Consider the following 22,718-nt stretch of genomic DNA (forward strand, 5'->3'; position numbering starts at 1 on the left):
ACAGTTTTGCTCGAAATACCTTAAATGTCAATTTTCCCATATACCGTACGTGTGCGAAATGTCATTTAATACATTTCGAGCAGTTTTTTATTCTTCTTTTTAAAATCGAAGGAAAACGATAAATATTTTTTTTAAAATCACGTTTTGCTCAGACAACGCAGCATTTTCAAATGATATATAAAAGCTGATATCCAGCTTTTTACACGCCATAATGGCGGACGCTAAAATGCAAAGTTCGTATCAAATCATCCACCCTTATGACAACTCTGCTCATATCAATTTGAAGTCTTCGCGTATTTTATCAAAAGAGAAATAAATCTGGTAAGATTTGTGTTGCCAATTCCTCAGAAATCCTCAAAACTGACGTAAGCAGAAAGGTTCGCATATTACGAACACGCATCACAGCGATCGCCATTATGGTGCGAAAAAAGCTGGATAGCGTTAGGACCCAAAAGTCAGATAGTTGAGGGTTGCAAGAACTAGACAATTTTTCTCGACAAAATTCAACCAAAGAAAAAAAATCGTTCAAAATGAGTCCGTTCCGTTCCGGAATCAAATTAAAAGTACTGAACAATCTTCAACTTTTCTGAACATCCGGCATCATACAGAAAAATCAGGACAAATGCTAAAATATGTAAAATAAATCAGAACGCTCCAAACGGATCTCAAAATCAGGACATGTCTCGCTAAATCAGGACGGATGGTATCCCTACTTCCAATGCGATGTTGAACAATAAGTTCGACAGCCCGTCACCCTGCGCCAAACCATCTAACGTCACGAACGAGTCCGATATCTCACCGGCTTTCCTGACGCTTGATGTAGAACCTTCAAGGGTGGCACGTATCAGCCTAATCAGCTTTGTTGGGAAGCCATGTTCAATCATAATCTGCCATAACTCATTTCTCTTGACTGAATCGTACGCTGCCCTGAAGTCTATGAACAGATGGTGCGTCTGCAAGTTGTATTCTCGAAATTTATCGAGGATTTGTCGCAAGGTAAACATTCGGTCCGTCGTGGAGCGTCCCCCTCGAAAACCGCATTGGTACTCGCCAACAAAGGTCTCCTGCAACGGCCTCAGTCTGTGGAACAGGATGCGGGAGAGAATTTTGTACACGGTATTGAGAAGTGTTATGCCCCGATAATTGCTACAGTCCAGGCGATGGCCTTTTTTGTAGATCGGGCATATGAGACCCTCCAACCAGTCCGAGGGCAATTCTTCATTAGATCACACTCTCAGCAAGATCCGATGGATGGCACTATACAGCTGTTCGCTCCCGACTTTGAAGAGTTCGGCGGGAATGCCGTCTTTACCAGCTGCCTCGCAGTTTCTCAGCTCTTTCACTGCTTTCTTCAACTCGTCCATGGATGGTGGATCCACAGCTTGACCATCATTCTCAATAGTCACCCTGCTCCTTTCGACTCCACTGTTTCCCTCACCGTTCAACAGCACACTGAAGTGTTCCTTCCAACGCCTGGCCACCTCTGTTTTATCGGTTATCAGGTTCCCCTCCCTATCGTTGCACATGACAGGGGCTGACACGTTTCGATTCCTGATTCCGTTGACCTTCTTGTAGAAGCTCCTCACATCGTGCCTGGAGAAGCAACCTTCCGCCTCCGCAAAAATACGCTCCCAATGCTGTCGTTTCTTCCGGCGATGGAGTCTCTTTTCAGCGGCTCTTGCATCTCGATATCTGCCCATGCTCTGACGAGTCACAGCCGTGGCCAACATGTGACCCCTGGCGCGGTTCTTCTCTTCCGTCACTCGCTGGCACTCAGCGTCAAACCACTCATTGGGCGCAGCTGCCGCAGTTGTACCCAACACTTCTCGTGCTGTAGTGCTGATCGAACTGTGGATGTGCCTCCACTGTTCATTCAGGTTCCCTTCAAATCTTCCCTCAATCCGTTCATCAACTTTCTGCGAGTACTCTGCAGCCACTCCTTCAGTTGATAGCCGCTGGATGTTCAACTGCATCCTCCTCGTTGCCTTGGATTTCAGCACATTGGACAGCCGGGCGCGGATTTTGGCTACTACGAGATAGAGATCCGAGTCAACGTTCGGTCCTATGAGCGACCTCACGTCTGTAACGTCTGCAAAGTGCCGTCCATCAATCAGAACGTGGTCAATTTGAGAGCAAAGCTCTCCATTCGGGTGCATCCAGGTGTGCTTACGTATGTTCCGGCGTGCAAAATAAGTGCTATAGCCATGCAGCCCTAGCTGCAGCGAAATTAACAAGCCTCAGGCCATTGTCATTCGTAGTAGAGTGGAAGCTTTCCCTACCAGTTACGGGGCGGAAGAAGTCTTCCTGCTCGACCTGTGCATTTGCATCTCCGATGACAATCTTTATATCGTGTCCTGGGCACTCATTGTATGTCTTTTCCAGGAGCTCATAGAACTCCTCCTTTTCGTCATCGGGTTTCTCGTTGGTCGGTGCGTACACATTTATTAGGCTGTAGTTGAAGAATTTGCCCTTAATTCTCACGCAAATACGGTCACTGATCGGCCTCCATCTAATGACACGCTTCATCTGTTTTCCAATTAGCACGAAACCGACTCCTCTTTCTGCTTTCACACCACCGCTATAGTAGATGTTGTACTTAAATGAAGTGTCCGCAATAGGATCTACTGCACGGAATTCGCGTTCTCCCGATTTCGGCCACCGCACCTCTTGGATAGCTGCAACCTCCACATTCACCTTCCGCAGCTCTCTAGCCAGGATACTTGCGCGTGCCGGTTCGAGTAGAGTCCTTACATTCCAAGTACCGAGTTTCCAATAATCGTTGTCCTTTTTCGTTCGCCTAGGTCCATGCCGATTACTCCGTTCCGTATTTATATCTGGATTGTTCGTAGTATTTAAAATTAAGTATGCTGCCTTACTAGGGCTGCGATACCTAGTCTCGCGACGGGGCTGCCGTCTTTGATATAGCTGGCGAGACATCGCGTTTCATGATTCAGCCGCCCGCTCCGGATCAAAAGCTGTTGTACGCCGCCCCTAACATGGGGAAACAGCCGCGTACGTTCCCCCTTCCCAGTCAGCATACGACCAAAGTTTTCACCGGGGTTGGTTACCCGATCTCCGCTAAGGTTACTCGTATCCCGGTCGGCACCACGTGGAGGTTGGGATAGGAGTTGCTGGACAGAGGTGAATGACCACAATAGGATCTCAAGTGACACGTGTCCAACCATTCGCCAAATTTTTTTAAAGCATATTTATAATAAATCTTGTTATTCAATTAACAAAATATTATACATTCTAAAAAATTCTTTTTTTTTTTCTGCCAAAAACCTTACAAAACTTGCTATGATTTGTAATAATGAGTAAGTTATTGTGCTAGGGATTTTGATATTTTAACTATTAACGAGACTAAGTTCAGAACACAAGTTGATACAAACAGTTCGTGACAAAATATCAAGATTTGTTTTAATCGTAACGGAACACTGTTTGATCATTTGAAGAATATTTGCCGGGTTCCGTACTTCGCTTCTGCAATATGGAAAGCGGAAAATCGGAGCAACTGCTAAGCGGACTATTGTTGTATGATCCATATTTGGTATGGTATTAGTGAAATATCCTATCACAATTTAGGTGTGATGGAGATTGATTGACATATTACCCAATTCCATTTAAAATCCATTCGCTTCATGAAGTCTACGAAGTTACCAAAAACTGGAAATATTTGCTTCGTCTAATGCGTAAGGTATTACCACCAGGATTTCAAGGGGCTCTAGTTGCCCTTTTCCAAATATTGACTTCCTTTGATTGCGCGATGCTTGCAGAGTATGTGTTCAGCAGTTTCAGTTTCAAATTGGAAAACGACATTATGTTGAGTGAGTTCTTCCGATTTTATTCAAGTGATACCTACTAGAGCAGTGAACGGTCAACAGACCCGTTATTACCCAAAGATCTTTTATTTTGAGATTAAGTAAGATCTGGGCTTTTCCTGCATTCGATTTGATCATTTTTTTGGCTCCATAGGATGTATCCGAGGCGTTCTAAGTGGCGCATATCTCTCAGCTGGTTCTGATGTACGATGCTGGCCTAATAAGCCAGTTGTGGTAGGTTCGACTCCCGGCTCGGGAGCGACTGTGTTAGTGTCAGTAGGATCTAGCGCTAGCCCCGCAATTGTCCTTTATATTAAATAGTTGGTTGCGAAGTCTGTGTATAATGAAACAAACGGTCAAGTTTCGAATCGGAATGTAGCACCTAGGCTTTGCTTTGCTTAAGCTTTGTCTAATACCTGCTTATAAGTGAGGCATATGATATGTGTGATTTTCGGATGAACAATTGCCGAATCCAGAGAACAGTTTTGGGTCAGAGTTCCCATGATTTTTTTTTCCCACGGCTCTGAATCAAACCCATACGGTTTGTGTACCTTCAGTGCAGATCAATGTTTCATGTCAGTGGTTGTTTACAGCCCCAAGAGATTTGGTCGTTGAATCCCGGGATGATTATTAGCTCCATAAACCATATTTTAGCTGACTGAAAGCATAGCAAGTGCCTTATCACTCTCATTGTATTGTAAACAGGGATATAGGTACCTATTACAAAAGTTCACAACAATGGACAACTAAATTTGAATCCTCTACCAAAAAAGCAGTACGAACTGTTGGGGAAATATTGATAAGGTAAATATTGGTAGGTAAGGTAAGGTAGGGTAAGGTAATTTGAAGTAATGTAAGGTAAGGTAAGGTAAGGTAAGGTAAGGTAACGTAAAGTATTGTAAATTACGGTACGGTACGGTAACTGAATTACTGAAACTGAGCATATGGCTGCTGTTAGTATAGAGTAACATTCGAAAGGTAAAGGTAAACTGTTGAGTTCGAGAGAATTCTGAGTATTTTTAAATAAAAAGATAGCTATCTTTTAAAAGACAAACCACCATGTTTAAAAGAAAAATCCCTTAATGCTGTTAAGGAACATTCTTTTGGTAAGTGGTGGTTCTATAAATAAAGTCTCTCTTTATTTTTTTTACTACGGGCCAAATTGTATTTTTTTGGTTTTCTGAAACGCAGCAAAAGTTGTTACCCTGCAACTGGCGCATACTGTTGCACGGTCATCGGGAACCCTACGCGTGCTCCGTGCTTCTGCGCGGTTGCACTACCGTGCCTTCGCGCTGTGCCCGTATGCAAGTCATTTTTCTTTCTGGGATAACAAACAACGCCGGTCATACAAGATGAGTCAGCTGCAATTTTTTTCAACCCTTTTTTTTTGGGCAGAGAAATGATGTATTGTGTGATTTGAAAAGATTTATTTTCAATGTAATTTCTTTTTTCTTCTGTTCACCGACAGCGCGAAGTGGGGAGCCACGGAGGGCATACCGAAAATGAGCATCTTGTGTGCTCCGCACAAAAAAGCACATATTTCTGCGAAATTGCAACATACGCGATGAAAACAGGTGAGCAGTTCATTTGTTGCCAACATAATGGATTTCGAGGAAAATTAAATGGAATTGAATCCCGAAATGCACTGCCCTAAATTTCCATGTCAAAATGAGTGATGATCGACAGAAAAGATTCGTCTTTCAGTTTGAAAAAGGGGGCTAGGCCCACTCAAAAGGGACGACCGATGGAAATGGCGTCGATGCTTTATCCTTTCCATGATTCGGGAAGGGTTCGGTGCGGTCGATGACCGTGATTAACCCAAAATCAAGATGATTGTGCTTAAACGTCAGCGGTGCAAATGAGTTTCGTTATGGTATCGGTCCTTTTTTGTCGTAGAAAAAGTACAAAAGAAATTGTTTCCACTCACCTCTACCATATCCTTGGGTGTGTTTGGCAAAACTATTTACAACGGCATCGACAGCCTCCTTTAGGACCTGTTTTGCCCGGGCATCCGGTGCGGAGGGCGCTGCCGGTGCTTGCGATTTCCCATTCGGGACCAAAAGCTTCTGTGGTACACTGACGTTTGTCATATGAATTACACTGTTCCCGCAGTTCACGTGACTCAAATTGTCCGAGTTCTTGTTCTTGCTGTTCAGGTTGTTGTTGTTGATTGTGGTTGTTGCCGAGGTGGTGCGAGTACTATTGATACTGTTATTGTTGACGTTGGCAGTTGCGGTTTTACCGTTGGTACCGTTGACGTCGCTCGATTGTTTGAGGGTTGTTGCTGTTGCTGTTGCTGTTTTTGCGGTCACTGCAGATGTTACTAAATCACTCTGAACCTGGTTCATTCTTGTTGCGGTGGCCTGTCGAGGTGACTCGTTTTCTGCATAACACGATGCACTGTGTTCGGCTGGGGAACCAACTGGTGCGTTTTATTATGCATGAGATCCTTCGCTGTCCACCATTCGCCGTTGCTCGGTATGTTCATGTTAGATAGTTGCCTAGGCTAACGCACTAAGTATCCATTTCATTATCCACTATTCAGGTACACCTAAACTCTAATATATATGGTAATAATTGAGACATTATCACAGACTACCGGTTCATCGATGCCGGATTCTTTCGTTCATTCTGAAATGAGAGAAGAGAAAAAGCATTCAATTAATATGCGAGAGCAAAATTGAAAAATCATTGTGAAGTGCAAACAAATCTGGCAACACTGTATGAATTCGACACGTTATAACGTCAGCTAATCACACATGTAAACACATATGATTTTATTTGAGAGGTGTTAAGTTTGAGGAGCATTTTCTGTGCTCTTCATTCAGAGCTGAGGGTAACAATTTGATCTGTAGATTTTTGATTACCTTTTGAGAAGCATGCACCTCGTGATTTTTTACTAGACATTTCATTCCATTAATTCATGGGTTGTCGCAGATACGAAATTTATTCGGTGCCAACTTTTGCCCCGTACATGACGGCACACATCAAAACTTGGGAGTAAAATTTTTAACGATCAGTTCAACAAGCCATTCAATCACTATCATAGTTCAATTAAAACATGAAAGTTTAATACAGTGTCATGTGCGGATCACAACTGAACTGCAATAAAGTCGGCAGTTTGAGGTTCAGCGAGGCAAGAAAAAATAAAAGCATTCAATTTACACGAACAGTCACCCGTCAGAGGAGTAAAATGTACTGAAATGGATGGGATGGAGCAAATTTATTTGATTGCTTTCCTGTGACCCGTTGTCACATTTTTCATATAACGATTAGAGTGTCGCCAAAAGTTTGATTTAACATCAGCAGCACGCTATAAAGTAAACAGACGATCGTCGACAGCCGAATAATGCTGGCCCGCGTGCATCCAGTTCGTGTGCACACGCGGATCGCACGCAGATGGGTCGTCTCTTTGCTGAAACTTGCAGAAGAAAAGGGAGGAAATCCCTTTCGGAGCGGACGATGCCCAAAACAAAGCTCCTGCACTACCGGGTCGCGGTTGGTAGCAAATTCCGAAGGATAATAGGGTTTTCCTCCTGCTGAAATATTGGGAAAATAAAAAGTGTTGATCAAATCTAATCCAATATATTCCAGAGTAACACACGACTGATGAAGACATAAAAAAGAATACAAATATTCAAACAAAAAACGCTGTTATACGACCCTATTGTCAACGCGGTCATCATCTTTCGCGTATCAAATTCGTTGAGCGGCATCATACCTACTTGAGCTGGCCGAAAAACGCGAAAGAGCGATGCAAAATAAACAATCTGGCTGTGAACTCGGGAATAAAAAGCGGAATGACGAAAAATATGCACTCCTTAACAACGCACTTTGTCGCAAATCAAAAAATTTCCTTTCGGAGGTTCTTGAACCTGGCACATACAACGTTCGCCGGATGACGAGCAGTGGAAGGCCGTGCTTGGTTTGAGGAGCCCAATTTTCCTAACTTACTCGTTTTGGAAACGTAGTACTCGAGTTTAATATTGTTGTTTTTCTGATTATTTAAACTTTTTTCTTCATCGAAAAGTGTATTCAATGGTTGAATATTTTTCCATTTCTAAATCGAATATTTTTGAAATGATATTGAGCAAAATCATGTAAAATGTCCCAATTTTAACATATTTTTAATTGCCACTTCTAATTTGGCTAATAAAATGACATCTATCTTTTAGTATTTTTTTAAATCATGATCAACTTATAGATTTAAAAGAAAAATCAAGAAATAAAAAAAAGCTAAAATTAATTAGGTAGGTTCAAGTTCAGCACAAGTAGTTCCAATAAGCTCAATAAAAACTACAAACTAAATAAAAACTACAAAACGTTAACTAAAATTAGCAGTATCAATAGTAAGCCATGGTTTTGCAAAAGCAGGAATTTGCTGCTGAACTTGTTATAATGTTATAGGGTGTACGCTCATTAAGGATAGACGCATTTGATAATTGAACACGCTCATTTTAAGATGTTTACATCCTTCTCATGAAACAAAAGAAACCAGAAAATTCTTCTAAAGAATAATAACAAAATCACTCAGAAGTTGCAACACGTTTAAGAGAACCACTACGGAAGCTAAATGGAAGCGTCATTTCTGAAAGTAATAATTCCCATCAGAAATTTTATGACTCCGGACTCGTGACTTTCTACTCAGGTCTTCTGCCGCACGGCAGTGATGATATGTCTGTAATCTAGATTTATTTCCTTTCGAAGCCAAGCTGTGGCAAACGACTCCAGCCCCAGACTACATTTATTACAGTTTCCATCACATACCACACAGTTTTCTTTATCAGAACATAGCACTTCTGGGATGGGAATAAGTGGTACTTAGTATGAATGATGTGCAATACACCGACACTTTTTACGAAAACTACAGCTCGCCTTACGCCCCATCTCGTCTCCATTCATTAATAATAAGATCGAGATTGACTCGTTAAGACTTCATTTGGTAGCGCAAAACTGCACAAGGCTGAAGGGGAAGCTTTAGAATGCTATCGTTGGATTTTACTTCGGCACGATATCCCAGAACGGATCAAACAAACACTGAAGACGAAACTAAATAGCTTGCGCATGCCACGACATGTTGCCTAACTAAAACTGAACTGCAACTGCGTTGCGTACCGACTGAAATAGTCTATTGCGTTTTTTACTATCTAACTAATTATTTTGAACTGTAAAAATTGAAACTGTGACTCCCATAAGTTCGAAGAACTTCTCAGACTGTGATTTTCCTTCTCGAAGTATCGTTGCGCTTTGCTAACATGTTCTACTGTAATAATCTAATCATTACAATTCCTGTTATTTCAAAACCCAAGCACCTTTCCGACATAAAAAACACCAGTTCGTCTTGACTGATGTTCAAATCAACAGAGTCAAACTCATTTCCTCTAATGAAATATCTTGAGTTTTCGGGATGGGAGATTTGTTTTCTCTCGCAACAATAACGTATAACCCCTTTTTTAATTTATTCGCGTTGCGACGCCCAATAAAACGATGCAGTACAAACAAGCACCATCATTGACAAATGATACCACACTCCTCTCGTATCACTTTTGACAAACTGAAGCTGACAGCTAGAAGCTGCTGTTGTTGACCGCGAGGCGATCGTTAAGTTTTGCACGTTGCATGGCAAGAATCTGAACAGGGAATGGGGAGACGTTTGAAAAATGCGTTTTTAAAGGGAATATTGCAGCGTGACGTGTATGTAGATTAACATCCGATCTGTGCAGCTATGTGGCCCTGTGTCACTCAACCGTGTACTGTTCTTGCCGAACAACTTGATAGCCAACTAGTTTGAATAGCTTGTAGAGCAACTATTGTCACCTTCCAACTGTATGGAGTAAGCCTAGTTGAAGCATAGTTCCGCTGTCTGTAGCGGTAAGGATTCTGCTACATATTTGTGGTTTGCTGTGGTCTACACCTTGAAGGGTTTCATGGTGTCGATGATCTAGATAACTCATTTACATACTTTTACTGGAGCTTGCATATCAAATCCAGCTCGTGAATCGAGAATAAATAAACGTAAGAAATGATAAAATATAGCCAAGTCTTATCAGTGTCGTCTTACATAATTATTTTTGTTGCATTCAGAAATATTTTAGTGTATTTTTTAGTATTTTTCCTTTAGCAGAAATTTAAGCGATATTAAGAAAAATATCTTTAGAAGCGTTCTTTATGCTTTTTATTTAAAATTTTTGACTTTCATATTCTAACGCTTTTTTCTCGCTGTGTGTACTCATCAGTGCGACCAGAGATTAGATCTATTGTGATATCGCCCAGGTGTTTTCTGTATTCCGCACTTCATATTATTGGCAGTATCACTATTGAGAAGTAAGTGATACGCTCATCATTCAAATCCGTGCTTGTGTGTAAGTTTTATCTTTCCGTTTCAAGCTTACTGATTTACTATACCGAACCTCTTTCCATTCTAACAATATAGTCTAATTACAATTCCCCGCAGAGAACTTTCATACGTTACTCTGACCAGTTTTATTATAATAGGGACTTATTTTTATTAGAAGGAGAGTCAACAGGGGTACTGTAGAATTCATATTGAAGGAAGGCTACGTGGTGGGGAGCCTGAGAATCCATGCTGAAGTCCATTGACAACCAAATGGCCTGGTTCTACTAAGATTCAAACGCTCGACCACTCGCTTACCAAAGCGGACTCTATAACCTTGCGGCCTTTTGGGGATTTTAAATTTATATTAGAATAATTTTTTGCATAATACTATTTTCAAAAGCAGTCAGCACTAAAATTTTGTTTGGAATCATTTTTTACCTTAAATTTTTTACGTCTTCAGATTCGTTTGAATTTATTTAAGGCTATTTGGGATTATTTTTAATTTCTATTAGAAGCGCAACTAAGTTCTCGCTGTTTGTTAATAGAGGGCACCAGCAGGCTGGCTGTTTTTGTTATATTTAAAACGTGATGAACCAAATTTTTAAATTCTTTTTATTTTGTGAGTACCCGGGTACTCTGCTGAGTAAAAAAGTAAAAAAGTTTCCCCCTTCGACACCCCCCCTCCTCCCCCCTGCAGCTAAAAATAGTATGATGATGGAAAATGGTTTATTTTCACCAGTGAAGAGCGTTTCATGAGTTTTAGCTGGCTGAGCTGAAGTTTGCCTAGTTTTTTAGAACAATAAAGTCTTAAAAGGTACCCGGGTAGCCTGCCGGTTAATAACGGTAATTGCAATGTTGACGACGGCGGAAGACCAAGAACCTTCGGAGATACTCAATTTAAGGAATAGCTTGATGAGGATCCATGTCAAATGCAGGAACAGCTTGCTTCGGTTACCCGTTAAACCATTTCAGGCAACATTGGGAATGATTAAAAAACAAGGAATGTGGGTTTTTTATGATTTGAAGCCAAGAGACTTTGAGGGTCGTTTTGCGCCTGTGAACAATTACTCCAGCGGCAGAAAAGACGAGTTTTCTCTATCGCATCGTGACGAGTACTGAAAAATGGATTCTTTCCCGCAATTCAAAGGAGAAAAGGTCATGGGGACTGCCTGGTCATGCTGCTACGTAGTCGGTATTGCACGAAGAATAGTCACAATATAAAAATGATTCTACTGCATGACAATGCTCGGCCTCATACTTATAAAAGTCATACTGTTAAAAGTCGTAAAACTTACATAAGAACGCTTAAATGAGACGCTACTTCACCCTCCATATTCCCCAGATATTACTTCGATGGCACATGGTCCGACTGTTCTGGTTTGACCCCTGAATAGCCTTGAAAGACGAGAACTTTTATCGTAACGGTATTCGAGTTTCAGAAACTAGAAAGATGGGACAAAATTGTAGCTGGCGATGGGCATTTTTTTTTTTAAATTTGAGGAGAAGTTTTGTGATGAATTAATTATTTACTAATATTTATTCAGAATTTTTATTGTGTGTTCTGCCACAAACGGTGACATATCCCAAGTAACACACAAAACATGTTAGAAAATAAGTAACAACGAAAATAGTCATATAAGTGTACTACAAGCGCAATTGGAAACATGTGTTATTATATTGTGTTTAAAGTTGTTTTTCATCAGTAATACAACCGCATTTCGAAAACAAGCTCGTTTTTTCTGGTTTTGGAGATGTTTTTAATAACATGAGTTCAAGAATGACAATCACTATCACTTGGTCTTTTCGTAAGACATTCCACCATCTAATAACAACACTACGTACCTGTAAAATGGTTTTCCTTAGTACAATAGTCGTAGCATTCAACACCCAACTTAAAATTACTTGATCAAATTAATATTTAAATTATATGAACGATTTCTATATATATTCGAAGCGGGTCATAACGCATCATCAAAAGATAAACAAAACGCTTGCAGTGTAACCAATATCACTTCAGTTTTTTGTTATTGTATATCTAACAACGTTTTCTAGTTTTGTTAGATTTTATATCCAGATAACGTTGAAACTATGCGAAAACAATTTCAATATTCACGCTAAGGAAACAACTCTTTTTGAAAGGTTGAATATTATTTTTTGTCATCATTTTATAATCAATTAAAACTGCCACTGATAAAAGCAATTGTCGATCTAGTTGCACTGCGCAGACACAACACATTTGCGCATGCGCTGGTTAACAGTTGTCATAGCAACAGATTTGCGCATTGCCGTAATAGTACTCGAGATGTATTTTGCCACTTAATTATATCAAGTTGGCTTGCTTTTATGCAGGTATCGGTACTTGCTCTGCTAGCCTTCATGTTTTGCGCTTTTCTGGTGATATTGATGTCATGAAACAGGTAACGTCAACTATTCTATACCAACGTGTGTTACTTGGGATCAACACTATTACATATATTTTAATTTTTATTTCATCAAAAGATTGTAATTGGTTTCGTAGATAAATGAATACAATTGTAGGAAAATAGTAAACCTACTTATCAAGAAAAAAGCGATGGGCAATATTTCGAATGATTCAAAGGTAACCAGTTACACTTTTAATAAAAAATAACGGGAAGTTAGCTGCACACCCAATACCTGTTCTAGATTTAGAGGCTATTTTATGTTCCATTTGGGATTGCTTCCTATTTTTACGATTCTGGTTATCGATTTGTTTTTAGCAATTGTACATCTGATTAGAAATATGTCTTTTCTGGCATGCAGGAGAATTTCGCGGCGGTGTTTGATTTGATTTCCTGAACTGTTTCCGTTTCCAGAGCTAAAATTTCTTCTTACTTTACTGCCTGTGATCGCATAATTGTAACATTCGACATTTTATGGATTTCGTGCTTTTTATTGGGAAATGCTTAGAATAGTATGTACTTTTTACATCTGGAAAAATATGCTTATGTTTGTGTGAAAAAAGTCGTAAAAAATACCAAGTTGTTTTGTCACATAGCGTAAATAACCGCATAATTGTCACACTACTTAACTTTTTCAACTTTTTTGTCAAAAAAGTTTCCATCCAAATCCACATCTGTATCCTTTGGAACTCGGAAGTTATTCTGGTCCGGTAACCAACCACCGGTGATCCGTTTCTGATGCTCAGCTCATGCTTGTTGAATACATGAAAAACTTCTTTTTCCATGTGATATATTCCAAAAGTATCTTGAAAGTGACGACATAAATGTATCATTGCAAAAATGTCAACCAATTTGACTTCAAAAGTAATATTCAATGTATACATAGTGTAAAGTAGTGCTTTCTTCATGATACTAAGTTTAGTTAAAGTGTCTATTTGCGAGAATATATTAGTAACAATGCATTTAAGGTCAAAATATAAAAGTGCGAATTGCTCGAACAACCAATTTTGCAAATGTTACAAATATGCGATTATGGGCAGTTTAGTAGGGTGCCATTTCGATATATCGGATATAAAGTGAATGAAAGATTTCAAATGCTAACAATTTTGTTGCTATTCAACGGAAACATGCAATTTAGCCTTTATTGTTCATCCGATCAAATGGATGATTTACTGAAAATCGGACCGACCAGTAGCAAGCAGACTTGCCGCAGCGCAGCAGGGAACAATTTTATGTTTGCATGGTTCTTGCCGCAACACACGTTCATTTGATTGCAGGCTGCTAACGTCACGCTTCAGTGAGTTATGTGAATTGGTATCGGAGTACCGATCGCCCGGGGGCTACAATGTACCTTTCTGCGGAAGTATTGCAATAGGCGGAGAACGCGGCTAGGAATAATAGAACGAGTATCATCCAGCAAGTGGCAATTCGGAATCTTCTTCTGAATATCCAAACTGTTCTGCTTTCGAAGTAAACAGGAAAAAGGGCATTGATCAATTGATTTCCAGCTTTGTAGAAAAATTAACCCAACCATCCTTTTAGGGATGATCACTTGCTTTCAATTGAAACAGTTAATGAGTTTTTCATATCTCAGTACTAAAAATTTGGATTTTTCTTTAGGCTCTCTCACTCCACAACAAACATACTCAGAGAGAAATGAGAGTATATATTTGTAAACACTCTCACTGGGGAGCTCCGTAGCCGCAAGTTTACAGAGTCCGCATTGGTAAGCGGGTGGTCGTGGGTTCGAATCTTAGTAGAATCAGGCCATTTGGTTGTCAAAGGACTTTAGCATGGGTTTATTCTCAGGCTCCCCACCACGTATCCTTACTTCAATCTGAGTTCTACAGTACCCCTATTGACTCTCCTTCTAACAAAAATAAGTCCCTATTACAATAAAACTGGTGTGAGTAACGTATGAAAGTTCTCCCCAGGGAATTGTGGCTCGGTATAGTAAAGCAGTAAGCTTGAAACAGAAAGGTGAACCTTACACACAAGCACAGATATGAACGATAAGCGTATCACTTACTTTAATAGTCATTCTGCCAATAATATGAAGTGCAGAGTACAGAAAACACCTAGCCAATATCACAATAGATCTAATCTCTGGTCGCAGCGATGAGTCCACACAGAAAAAAATCACTCTCTCTATCCTCTTTATGCCAGTATTTTTTGTTTTTGTTTGTGCATGCCTAGTTTTATTCAAAATGGCGTCGAAACAAGGAGCGCTTGCAGAATGCGAATTGTATAGTTCCCTACACCTAACAGAAACGAGGAAGAATTTGTTACTTAATAGCAACGTTTTATTACTTTTTGAATTCTATGACCTCGCATCACACACAAAGTGTAATAAACAAATATATGACGGCTACACGCTTGTATATGTTTCTGCCGGCGAACCAGAGCCGTAACTACTCCGTTTCGCGTGGGGGGCAGAGAACTTTTTTTTAATCAAACATTTTTTTGGAGAGAAAGCAGTTTAAAACCAGGGATGCTAGGTAATTTTTTCAAAAGTCTTAACGCTCCGCGAAAAAATGTCTTCACATGTCTTCCCGCCCGAGGCGCCAGGTGAAAACTGCCCAAAGGCTGCAAAAATTACCGGCAAATCGAAAACTATCGAGCAAAAAAGTAGCATTACGCGTCCAACGGCGTAACCGGGTACTCGCAAATTAAAATTCTCATAAGTTTTACAGTTTTCCTCCTATTTCGATAGTTTTAGCACTAAAAGATTCAGAAGCTCATTTGTTTTCACATAAGCGTTAGTGGTGTCTCGTAACAATTTTCTTATTCCCGAAAGTCTGGTTTTCTGGGTATATATCCCGAAAAAAAAAACTAAACTGCGAATGTGCGTATCGTTGGAAGGAAGCAGGGATAAAAACTTTATAATTTCTGCCATACAGTTACGAACCCGCGATTTGACCGATTCAATATTCATTAAACAAATTATCAAACCAGTAAGAGAAGCAATGCAAGGTCGAGTGATGGAATACAACGATTCTATGACGCTTATTAGAGCCATTCACATAACGATCGAAAAACTAAGAACAGAAGAAAGTTTTTTTAAGTTCTAATCTGAAGCAACAAATGCATTGAAGGAATTACAGGCAGCGTTAGAAACCCATTTTTGAGGGTCGCCTCATTCGAAATCGACGTTACTGAGATATTCTATTCGCGAAGAAACACTGAGGATTGATTCAATTGTCTGTCTAAATTATAAATTTTACGAGGCACATTGTTTAATCAATGTTTATGTCCGATTTTATTTCGAACAGAAACTTCTGGAAAAATGGTCAAATTTTGCAGCAAAACTTGTTTCACATTGTTTTTATATAATCAAACATATAAATCTATGATTGGTTCCTTCATTAAAAAGACATATTTAAAAAAAACTGACATTTTCACTCCCAGACGCTGGACCGAACATCCGAAACGGAAGTATGCGGATCGTCAGTTTCCACTTCGCTGCGAATCAGGTGGGCTCACCAAAAGATTGAGTATCTCAACCTTTTTGGCATATGAGCTCGACCGTTTTTGATATCGGTAAAATAAAAAATAAACTGAAGACTATTCAATAATGCTTATTTCAGATTTTTCTTTTGGTTTTTTGTACCTAGTATCAATCAAACGTACGAGAAAATTGCGTGGCGGGGCAATGCAAACGCGTGGGAGGCTAAGTCCCCCCTAGCCCCCCCGGTAGCTACGGGCCTGCGGCGAACATACAACCAAGAACCGCAATGCATGTGTATAGAGACTTCACTCGATGCATTTGTATTGAATGCAACGATCAGGTTCATTTCTGTCCCCTTCATTCACACATAATCAGAATCTCAACCGTCAACCTCAAAAATCTAATAAGAAACACTTTTGTTTCGTTCCCCAGTGCTTACTTGAAATGGAAATATGCAATACCATGTGATCAGAGTTTTGTATCTTCAAACAGGTCCAAATGAGTTTCCTTAAACCAATGATTGTGTGTTTTAGATAGCTTGCAAGAAAGCGAATGTTTGTGTTTTTCTCTAACGCTGTTTGCAGATTGTGATATAATTTCAAGACGCATTTGAAGCCTTTGAAATCATCAACACAGTATGCAAGTGTGACGGGTGAAAATGCTGCTTGGCAGCTCTAGTCATATTTTTTCTCTACTTCGTATGCATACTACCAGCGAATACATGCACACCGGATGAATTGGAGATAGAAGAAACTGAAGAAGTGGCATGTGCAACATATGTATGCGATGGTGTTTATTTTTTTTTTTTTTGACTGGAAATGGAAAGGGAGCATTTTTCGACAGAGAAAATTTTGCATGTGGTTGAAACAACCATCATTATGTCGAATTCGTTTTTGTGGTGTAGCTACACCGTCCCGGACTACATTTTTCAGCTTAAAAAACATTTTCAGGGTAGTTGCATTGGTATACGCAATAATAAAGAAAGCTGTCAATTTGTTTTGTTTTGGTCATTATCGTCATCGTATTTTTGTCTCGTTTCCATTTTATATTTCCATCTCGCAAAAAAAATTACCTGACACTTTACCACGTGGAACGAGAACCAAAATAAACCAGTTTCGACACATACGTTGGTATCTCCCAAAGTACACTTTGCTTCTTTCGGGTGAAGTCCGGGACAGAAAGAGTGTAGTCCGGGAAGTGAAAAAACAATTTAGGGGTAAAAAGTGTAGTCCGAGTGTAGCTACAAAGCGAAAACGAATTCGACATTAGATAGTAGTACTCCCGCAACACGTGCAAAATATATGACCGTATGTAGTGTTACTTGACTGGGGTGGAACTTTATTGCCTTTTAAGTAACAAATTTGTTACCTAAAGGGCAATTTTGCGCAATTGCTTTTAAAGTAATAAGGAAAAGTTTTTCGTGTATAAGCTGCACAAATAATTTGGCAAAAAGTTCATAGTAAACCATTTTGAAAGCGAAAATCTTCCGTTGTTGGCTGTGTATAATTTCCCACGCAAACCTCAACAACAATCCACCAGGAAGGTAGGAGAAGACCGGCCAGAGTAATAAAAAGAGAATGATTTTTTCCTTCTTATCTTAATCATGGTTCCAGCCTAGTGGATTGGCTTTCAATCAAGTTGTATACCAGAACGAATGTTTGAACTAAATTTTAATTCCATTTCTTCCGAAAATCCATAGCGATGAAACTCGGTGACTTCAGTCGTGCCCCAAATACGCAACCCAACGAAATAACCTTAGTGTCGTCCAATCGGAGATTTCTTTGGGATTTTAAGTTCCTTCGCTGCAAAAATAACTGGAGATCAACGAACTGTAAACAGTTGATTGGTAGAATCAAAAGATGCATTCGTAAAATTAACTATATTTTTTTTTCGTTCATAATGAGTGTATCTTCATGAGATCATCAGATTTTCTTTAAATTCGTCCACCTTTTTTGACCTTTTTTGATTTTTATAGATTACTTATCAAAAGAGCAATTATAATATAAAAGCGTTTATTGGTGATGCTTGTTCGCAAATTGGGCTCTTGAGTAATTTGCGTTGAGTTGTTTAGAGTTGCAAAAATTAAAATCTGTGTGGACTATTCAATGGTGAGTTACTTGATTTGAATATAATCGTAGACTTCATGACTTATTAATAAACACTCGCAACAATGCATTTGTTAATACAAACCCAACGAACAATTCTGGAGTACTTTGTGATAAGTTTGTATGTCTAAACGTAAACAAAACGAGTGAGAGATGATTTGTGCTTGTGAAGTACAAGGGATATAACTCTCACTTGTTTTGTCGTTTAGACATACGACCTTATCACAAAGTAGTCGAGAATTGTGTTATATAAAAGCTATAGTTATAAAATTAGGCTGCAGTTCAGTCGAAATCCGTTCAAAAGCAGCTTTCAAGCTATAAATTAACAAAATTGCAGTCGTGTCTTGGATACAACCTCCTACTATTTCAGTAACTGATATTCACCTTTAACTTGGAACTATTTAGTTGTTGGTTGTTAGAATCTTTTTTCAATGGTTTAAAGTTTATTTCCGAGTCATTTTCAATTTTGGGTTTCTAGTGTTCAGATACCTTTTTCATTCATTTTTTGTTTAATTTACGGCTTTCCGGTTCGGCCATTTGTCCACGTGGGCTAGTTTTTAGTGATTGGAGACCCCCTTCCATGTTCTTAGACAATCGTTCATACATCTTCTATAAATTTTGTGTGAATCTTGGATATTCGCTAATATTACCTGTCACATGGAATGTGAATACTCCCCAAATTGCTTCTCATATTTATAAACTCATTTAAGTCAATTTAGATTGTTCAAATTTGTTTTTTTTTTTGAGTGACCCTCCGCTCGCCCCCACACCAAAAGGCTCTACTGAGCCCCTCTACCCCATACAATGATCAAATGTCTCAGATGAGAATGTATATGAGCGAAGTAAGAAAGCAGCATAGCCTTTCGGGGAAGAAAGGACCTGACACGTCTTAATAATCCACACATGGAAGATAAAGTAGAGTCAAGGTAGATTCCCAAATATTTATAGGATTCAACTTTCTCAATTATTGTAGCATTGATAGCTAATGTTGGTGCTTGGGGAAGAGATTTCCTTGGTGACCGGAAAATCATATATTTAGTTTTCTGCAGGTTTAAAGACAAGAGGTTATTAGAAAAATAATCTGTTAGCAATAGCAAATCTAGCTTCATATTTGCAATAATATTATTTAAATTGATGTGAGGATAAAAAATAGCTGTATCATCAGCGAATAATCTAGGTGTACCCACCAGGTTGATTTTACTGATATCGTTGATGTAGTGAAAAAAAAGTAAAGGGCCAATGTTACTTCCCTGTGGGACTCCAGTACTAATGTCTCTTTTGGAGCTTGTTTCGCCAGCATAAGAAATTTAATTTATTAATTTATCAGTAACTTCTCGAAAATTTTGTTGAACACTGATAACGTTGATATGGGACGATAATTGTCTGTTTGACTGGAGTCCCCAGATTTGAATATAGGCACTACTTTGGCAGTTTCAAGACAATTCGGATAAGACCCGGTTACAATCATCGAGTTAAATGATTCAGACAAAATTCGTGAGAAATGAAGAACGTTATTTTTTACTATTCTAGCCGTTAAAGCAGCAAAATCAAATCCATCATAACAATGAAGTGATCGGAGTCACCCTGAAATGATGACTTATCACAAAGTTTTAGAGCATATTCGAAAACAGCAAAATTGTTGCCAAACTTTTCAAGTAGTGACTGGATCTTGCTCAATGCATACCAGTACTAATTTTACACTTTTCTTACAATTTTGTATTCATTATATGTAATTTTAAAACATTTAAGATATATTAAAAAATTGATCGAAGTCACCCCTGTTTACGGTACCTAGTTTTGTTTTCTATGCCTTCAGATACGTTTGATAGAAATCTTACGCCCAAGGCTCATTCACTGTTTGAGCTTTGTTCAATCTCCTAAATTGTAACTCAGCAATAAAAATCTTTGTTGGGATTTTATTTTGCATTCTTCGGCTTCTGGAATTCTATTTAAAATATATATAAATGCAGTTCTGTCTATTTGTCTGTCTGTCTATCTGATCCTTATAGACTTGGAAATTACTAAACCGATTGGCGTGAAAAATGTGCAGGTATGTCTTTTGATGGTTTGAGACTCTTCCTACTTTGGAAAGGACGGCTCCCATACGCATGAACCAAATTGTCTGAATAACTCGAGAAATAATCAGTAATGGAACCAAATTTTGCAAGTGGAGATTTTTGAAACAAGAAACGTATCGATGGTAGTGCGACACCCCAAGGAAGAGCTCCTATAAATACGAAACATAAATTTCCGCATAACTAGAGAACTAATCAAGCAAATGGAACCGAATTTTCAAAGTGAGGATTTCAGAGTATAAGAAATATTTCTATGATGATTGACATCCCCTGCTTTGAAAGGGGGGGGGGGGGGGGGGGGTCATTCATCTGGGGTAGAAATTTTTAATCGTTAATTTTAAGAAAATTACTTTTTGAAATGGATTTTCTGCTCATTCTGGCAAAGGAAAGCAGGAAGCACGTTTGGACATTTTTACGGCTTTCGTTTGTTATTTCAAAGGAATTGTAGCTATCAGCCATCATCTTTGAGATAAGAGCTTATTTTTTAAACACACTTTTAGATTTTAATGTTCGTTTCAGCTCAACTTTTTGCTTACATTGTCGCCTCCTGAAAAACCTGATTTCGAACTGATTAGTTCATCTCATAGCGTGCAAATTTTTGAAAACATTTTTCTTGCTGTGGGGTATTTTTTCACTAACAATGGTCTAGGCTGTCTAGTAATGGTTAGTTTTTTGTCAATTTATAAAACTTTTCACAAAGCTTACCACCATCGTTGCAAAAAAAAATCTAAAACATCCAAGCATGTTCCAGTCATGCACGGAGAACAAACGAAGAAGAAAGACGCCTTTTTGTGAAAACAAAGTGTCTCATAAAAAATATACATACTCATAAAGTTTATTGTATACGATAATCTTCATCAGTTCGCTTAGGCCGTGCCGCTTCAAATGTGCTGCAGCAGCCCGACTTGGGCAAACAAACAATCTGGCTCTAATTTCCAGCAGAGTATTTGCCACATAATGAAGCACTTTTCAGTGATTCGAATTTTCCATTCAAAATGTGGTGATTTATTAACATAACTGGAAGAAAAGGGGGGAACAAGCTGAGACATAGTTCGAGAAAGAAGAAACGAAATAATTATGCAACATTTGTCGCTCATGACTTTGACGATTAATTAGGATTAAATAAAGAGATAGGATTATATTTACATTTCGTTCGTTTCCCTCTTTTCATGATTTAGTTCTTTTTGGTTACCCGCTACACACCATTGATGCCGCGATGTGCACTTCTTTACGTTTTGCGCTGTGTTTTTTTTTGTTGTTATGAGCTAGTGCTAAGCTAGTATGAACTTTGGAGTTAAGTTTACTGGGCGCCTGATGGTTGCCTTTTTCGAGCCTTCCATCAAACATTAGCATCTCTCGGCTTCAGGTTCTCTGTACAAGTAGCGACTGTACCGAGCGGTGCGCAGTGGGAAAATCTGTGCTGTGAATGTAATTGATTGATCACTAGCTGATGAGGATTTGGCTAATTTCCAGGTGTGGCGAGTTTTATAGCAATCATTATGAAAATCAACTGCTGAATGTGGTTTTTATCGCACACCGAATTCATGTTGGAAGGCAGCTTGTCTGATCAAAGAAGACGGTAAAGTTACCGCTCTAGTGTTGCGGGATGCTGGAGTGGGGCATCGTGTTTTTTCGTAATATCGAATGGAAAAGCGTTGGCTGCTGGTACCCATTAACTGGGTAGTGCAATAAACAATGCTTTGCTATTACTTTAAGCAGGATTATGTTGATTCAATTAAAATAGCAATACATAAAAAAAATTCTGCTGAGGTTTTTAACCTTCCCATTTCAAGCAATAGAAGCCAAAGCAATAATTCGCTCCTATCATCGCATAGATGGACCAATCTGACAGAGATGGCCAAAAGTCTATCCTCGCCTTGGTGTCTGAAAAAAAAACTAAATGTAAAACTTTGTCGAAGACATGAACTTGTTATCTTGTGATTAAATGTTGCAAGCCTCACCTTGAAGGTGAGACTTGTTAGCATTTCAAAAACTTCTCCGAAGACATATCCAAAAAAACGCCAGAAAAGACGTTTGACCATCTGTATTTTTGCGGATTGGTTCCACTGTGCATTGCCGACACAAATAACAGAGCGCCTCCATTTCCTGCACGAATTGCACGTACATTAGGATAATGTGTTTTTAATTGAAAATTGGTTGAATTGATGGTTATTTTCATCATATTTGCACTATCTGTACATACTGCTCATTAGCGTGGTCAAACGAAGAGCCGGAGCAGGTCTTGCTTACGAATGATCGCTACGGCGTTGGCTTAGCCCCAGAAGGGGCCAATGTAACTTTGCGCTGCTTTAAAAGAAGTCTGCTGCAATTATTTTATACGTGCTTCTATGTAGCGGAACGTGTATCCGAATCCGCACCTGAATTGTTTCGCCCCGTAATAAACGATAATGAGGATCTTTTGTGTTTTTTCTCTCAACAATTTGTCCATTTTAATGCATTTCAAGGTGAAATTTTTCCGCTCTTCAGTGTTATTGAAACCTCGACCCCCTTT

At 39.1% G+C, this 22,718-nt stretch overlaps 2 protein-coding genes across 2 annotated transcripts in view; one reads left to right on the plus strand and one right to left on the minus strand.

The window, feature by feature from the left end:
* LOC129727520 (protein limb expression 1 homolog) overlaps window positions 1-22,718 on the minus strand; it is a 129,579-nt gene that overhangs the window by 75,094 nt on the left and 31,767 nt on the right. Inside the window, exon 2 of the mRNA XM_055685424.1 lies at window positions 5,749-6,452. Within this exon, the coding sequence (XP_055541399.1) occupies window positions 5,749-6,169 (421 nt within the window). The 5' untranslated portion in view covers window positions 6,170-6,452. The remainder of the gene's footprint in view (window positions 1-5,748; window positions 6,453-22,718) is intronic.
* Window positions 5,153-22,718, plus strand: part of LOC129727519 (ionotropic receptor 75a-like) — a 108,879-nt gene continuing 91,313 nt past the window's right edge. Inside the window, exons 1-2 of the mRNA XM_055685422.1 lie at window positions 5,153-5,225; window positions 5,290-5,395. Of these exons, the coding sequence (XP_055541397.1) occupies window positions 5,386-5,395 (10 nt within the window). The 5' untranslated portion in view covers window positions 5,153-5,225; window positions 5,290-5,385. The remainder of the gene's footprint in view (window positions 5,226-5,289; window positions 5,396-22,718) is intronic.

The sequence above is a fragment of the Wyeomyia smithii genome, chromosome 3 (genome assembly GCF_029784165.1).
Source record: "Wyeomyia smithii strain HCP4-BCI-WySm-NY-G18 chromosome 3, ASM2978416v1, whole genome shotgun sequence".
Lineage (NCBI taxonomy): Eukaryota > Metazoa > Arthropoda > Insecta > Diptera > Culicidae > Wyeomyia > Wyeomyia smithii.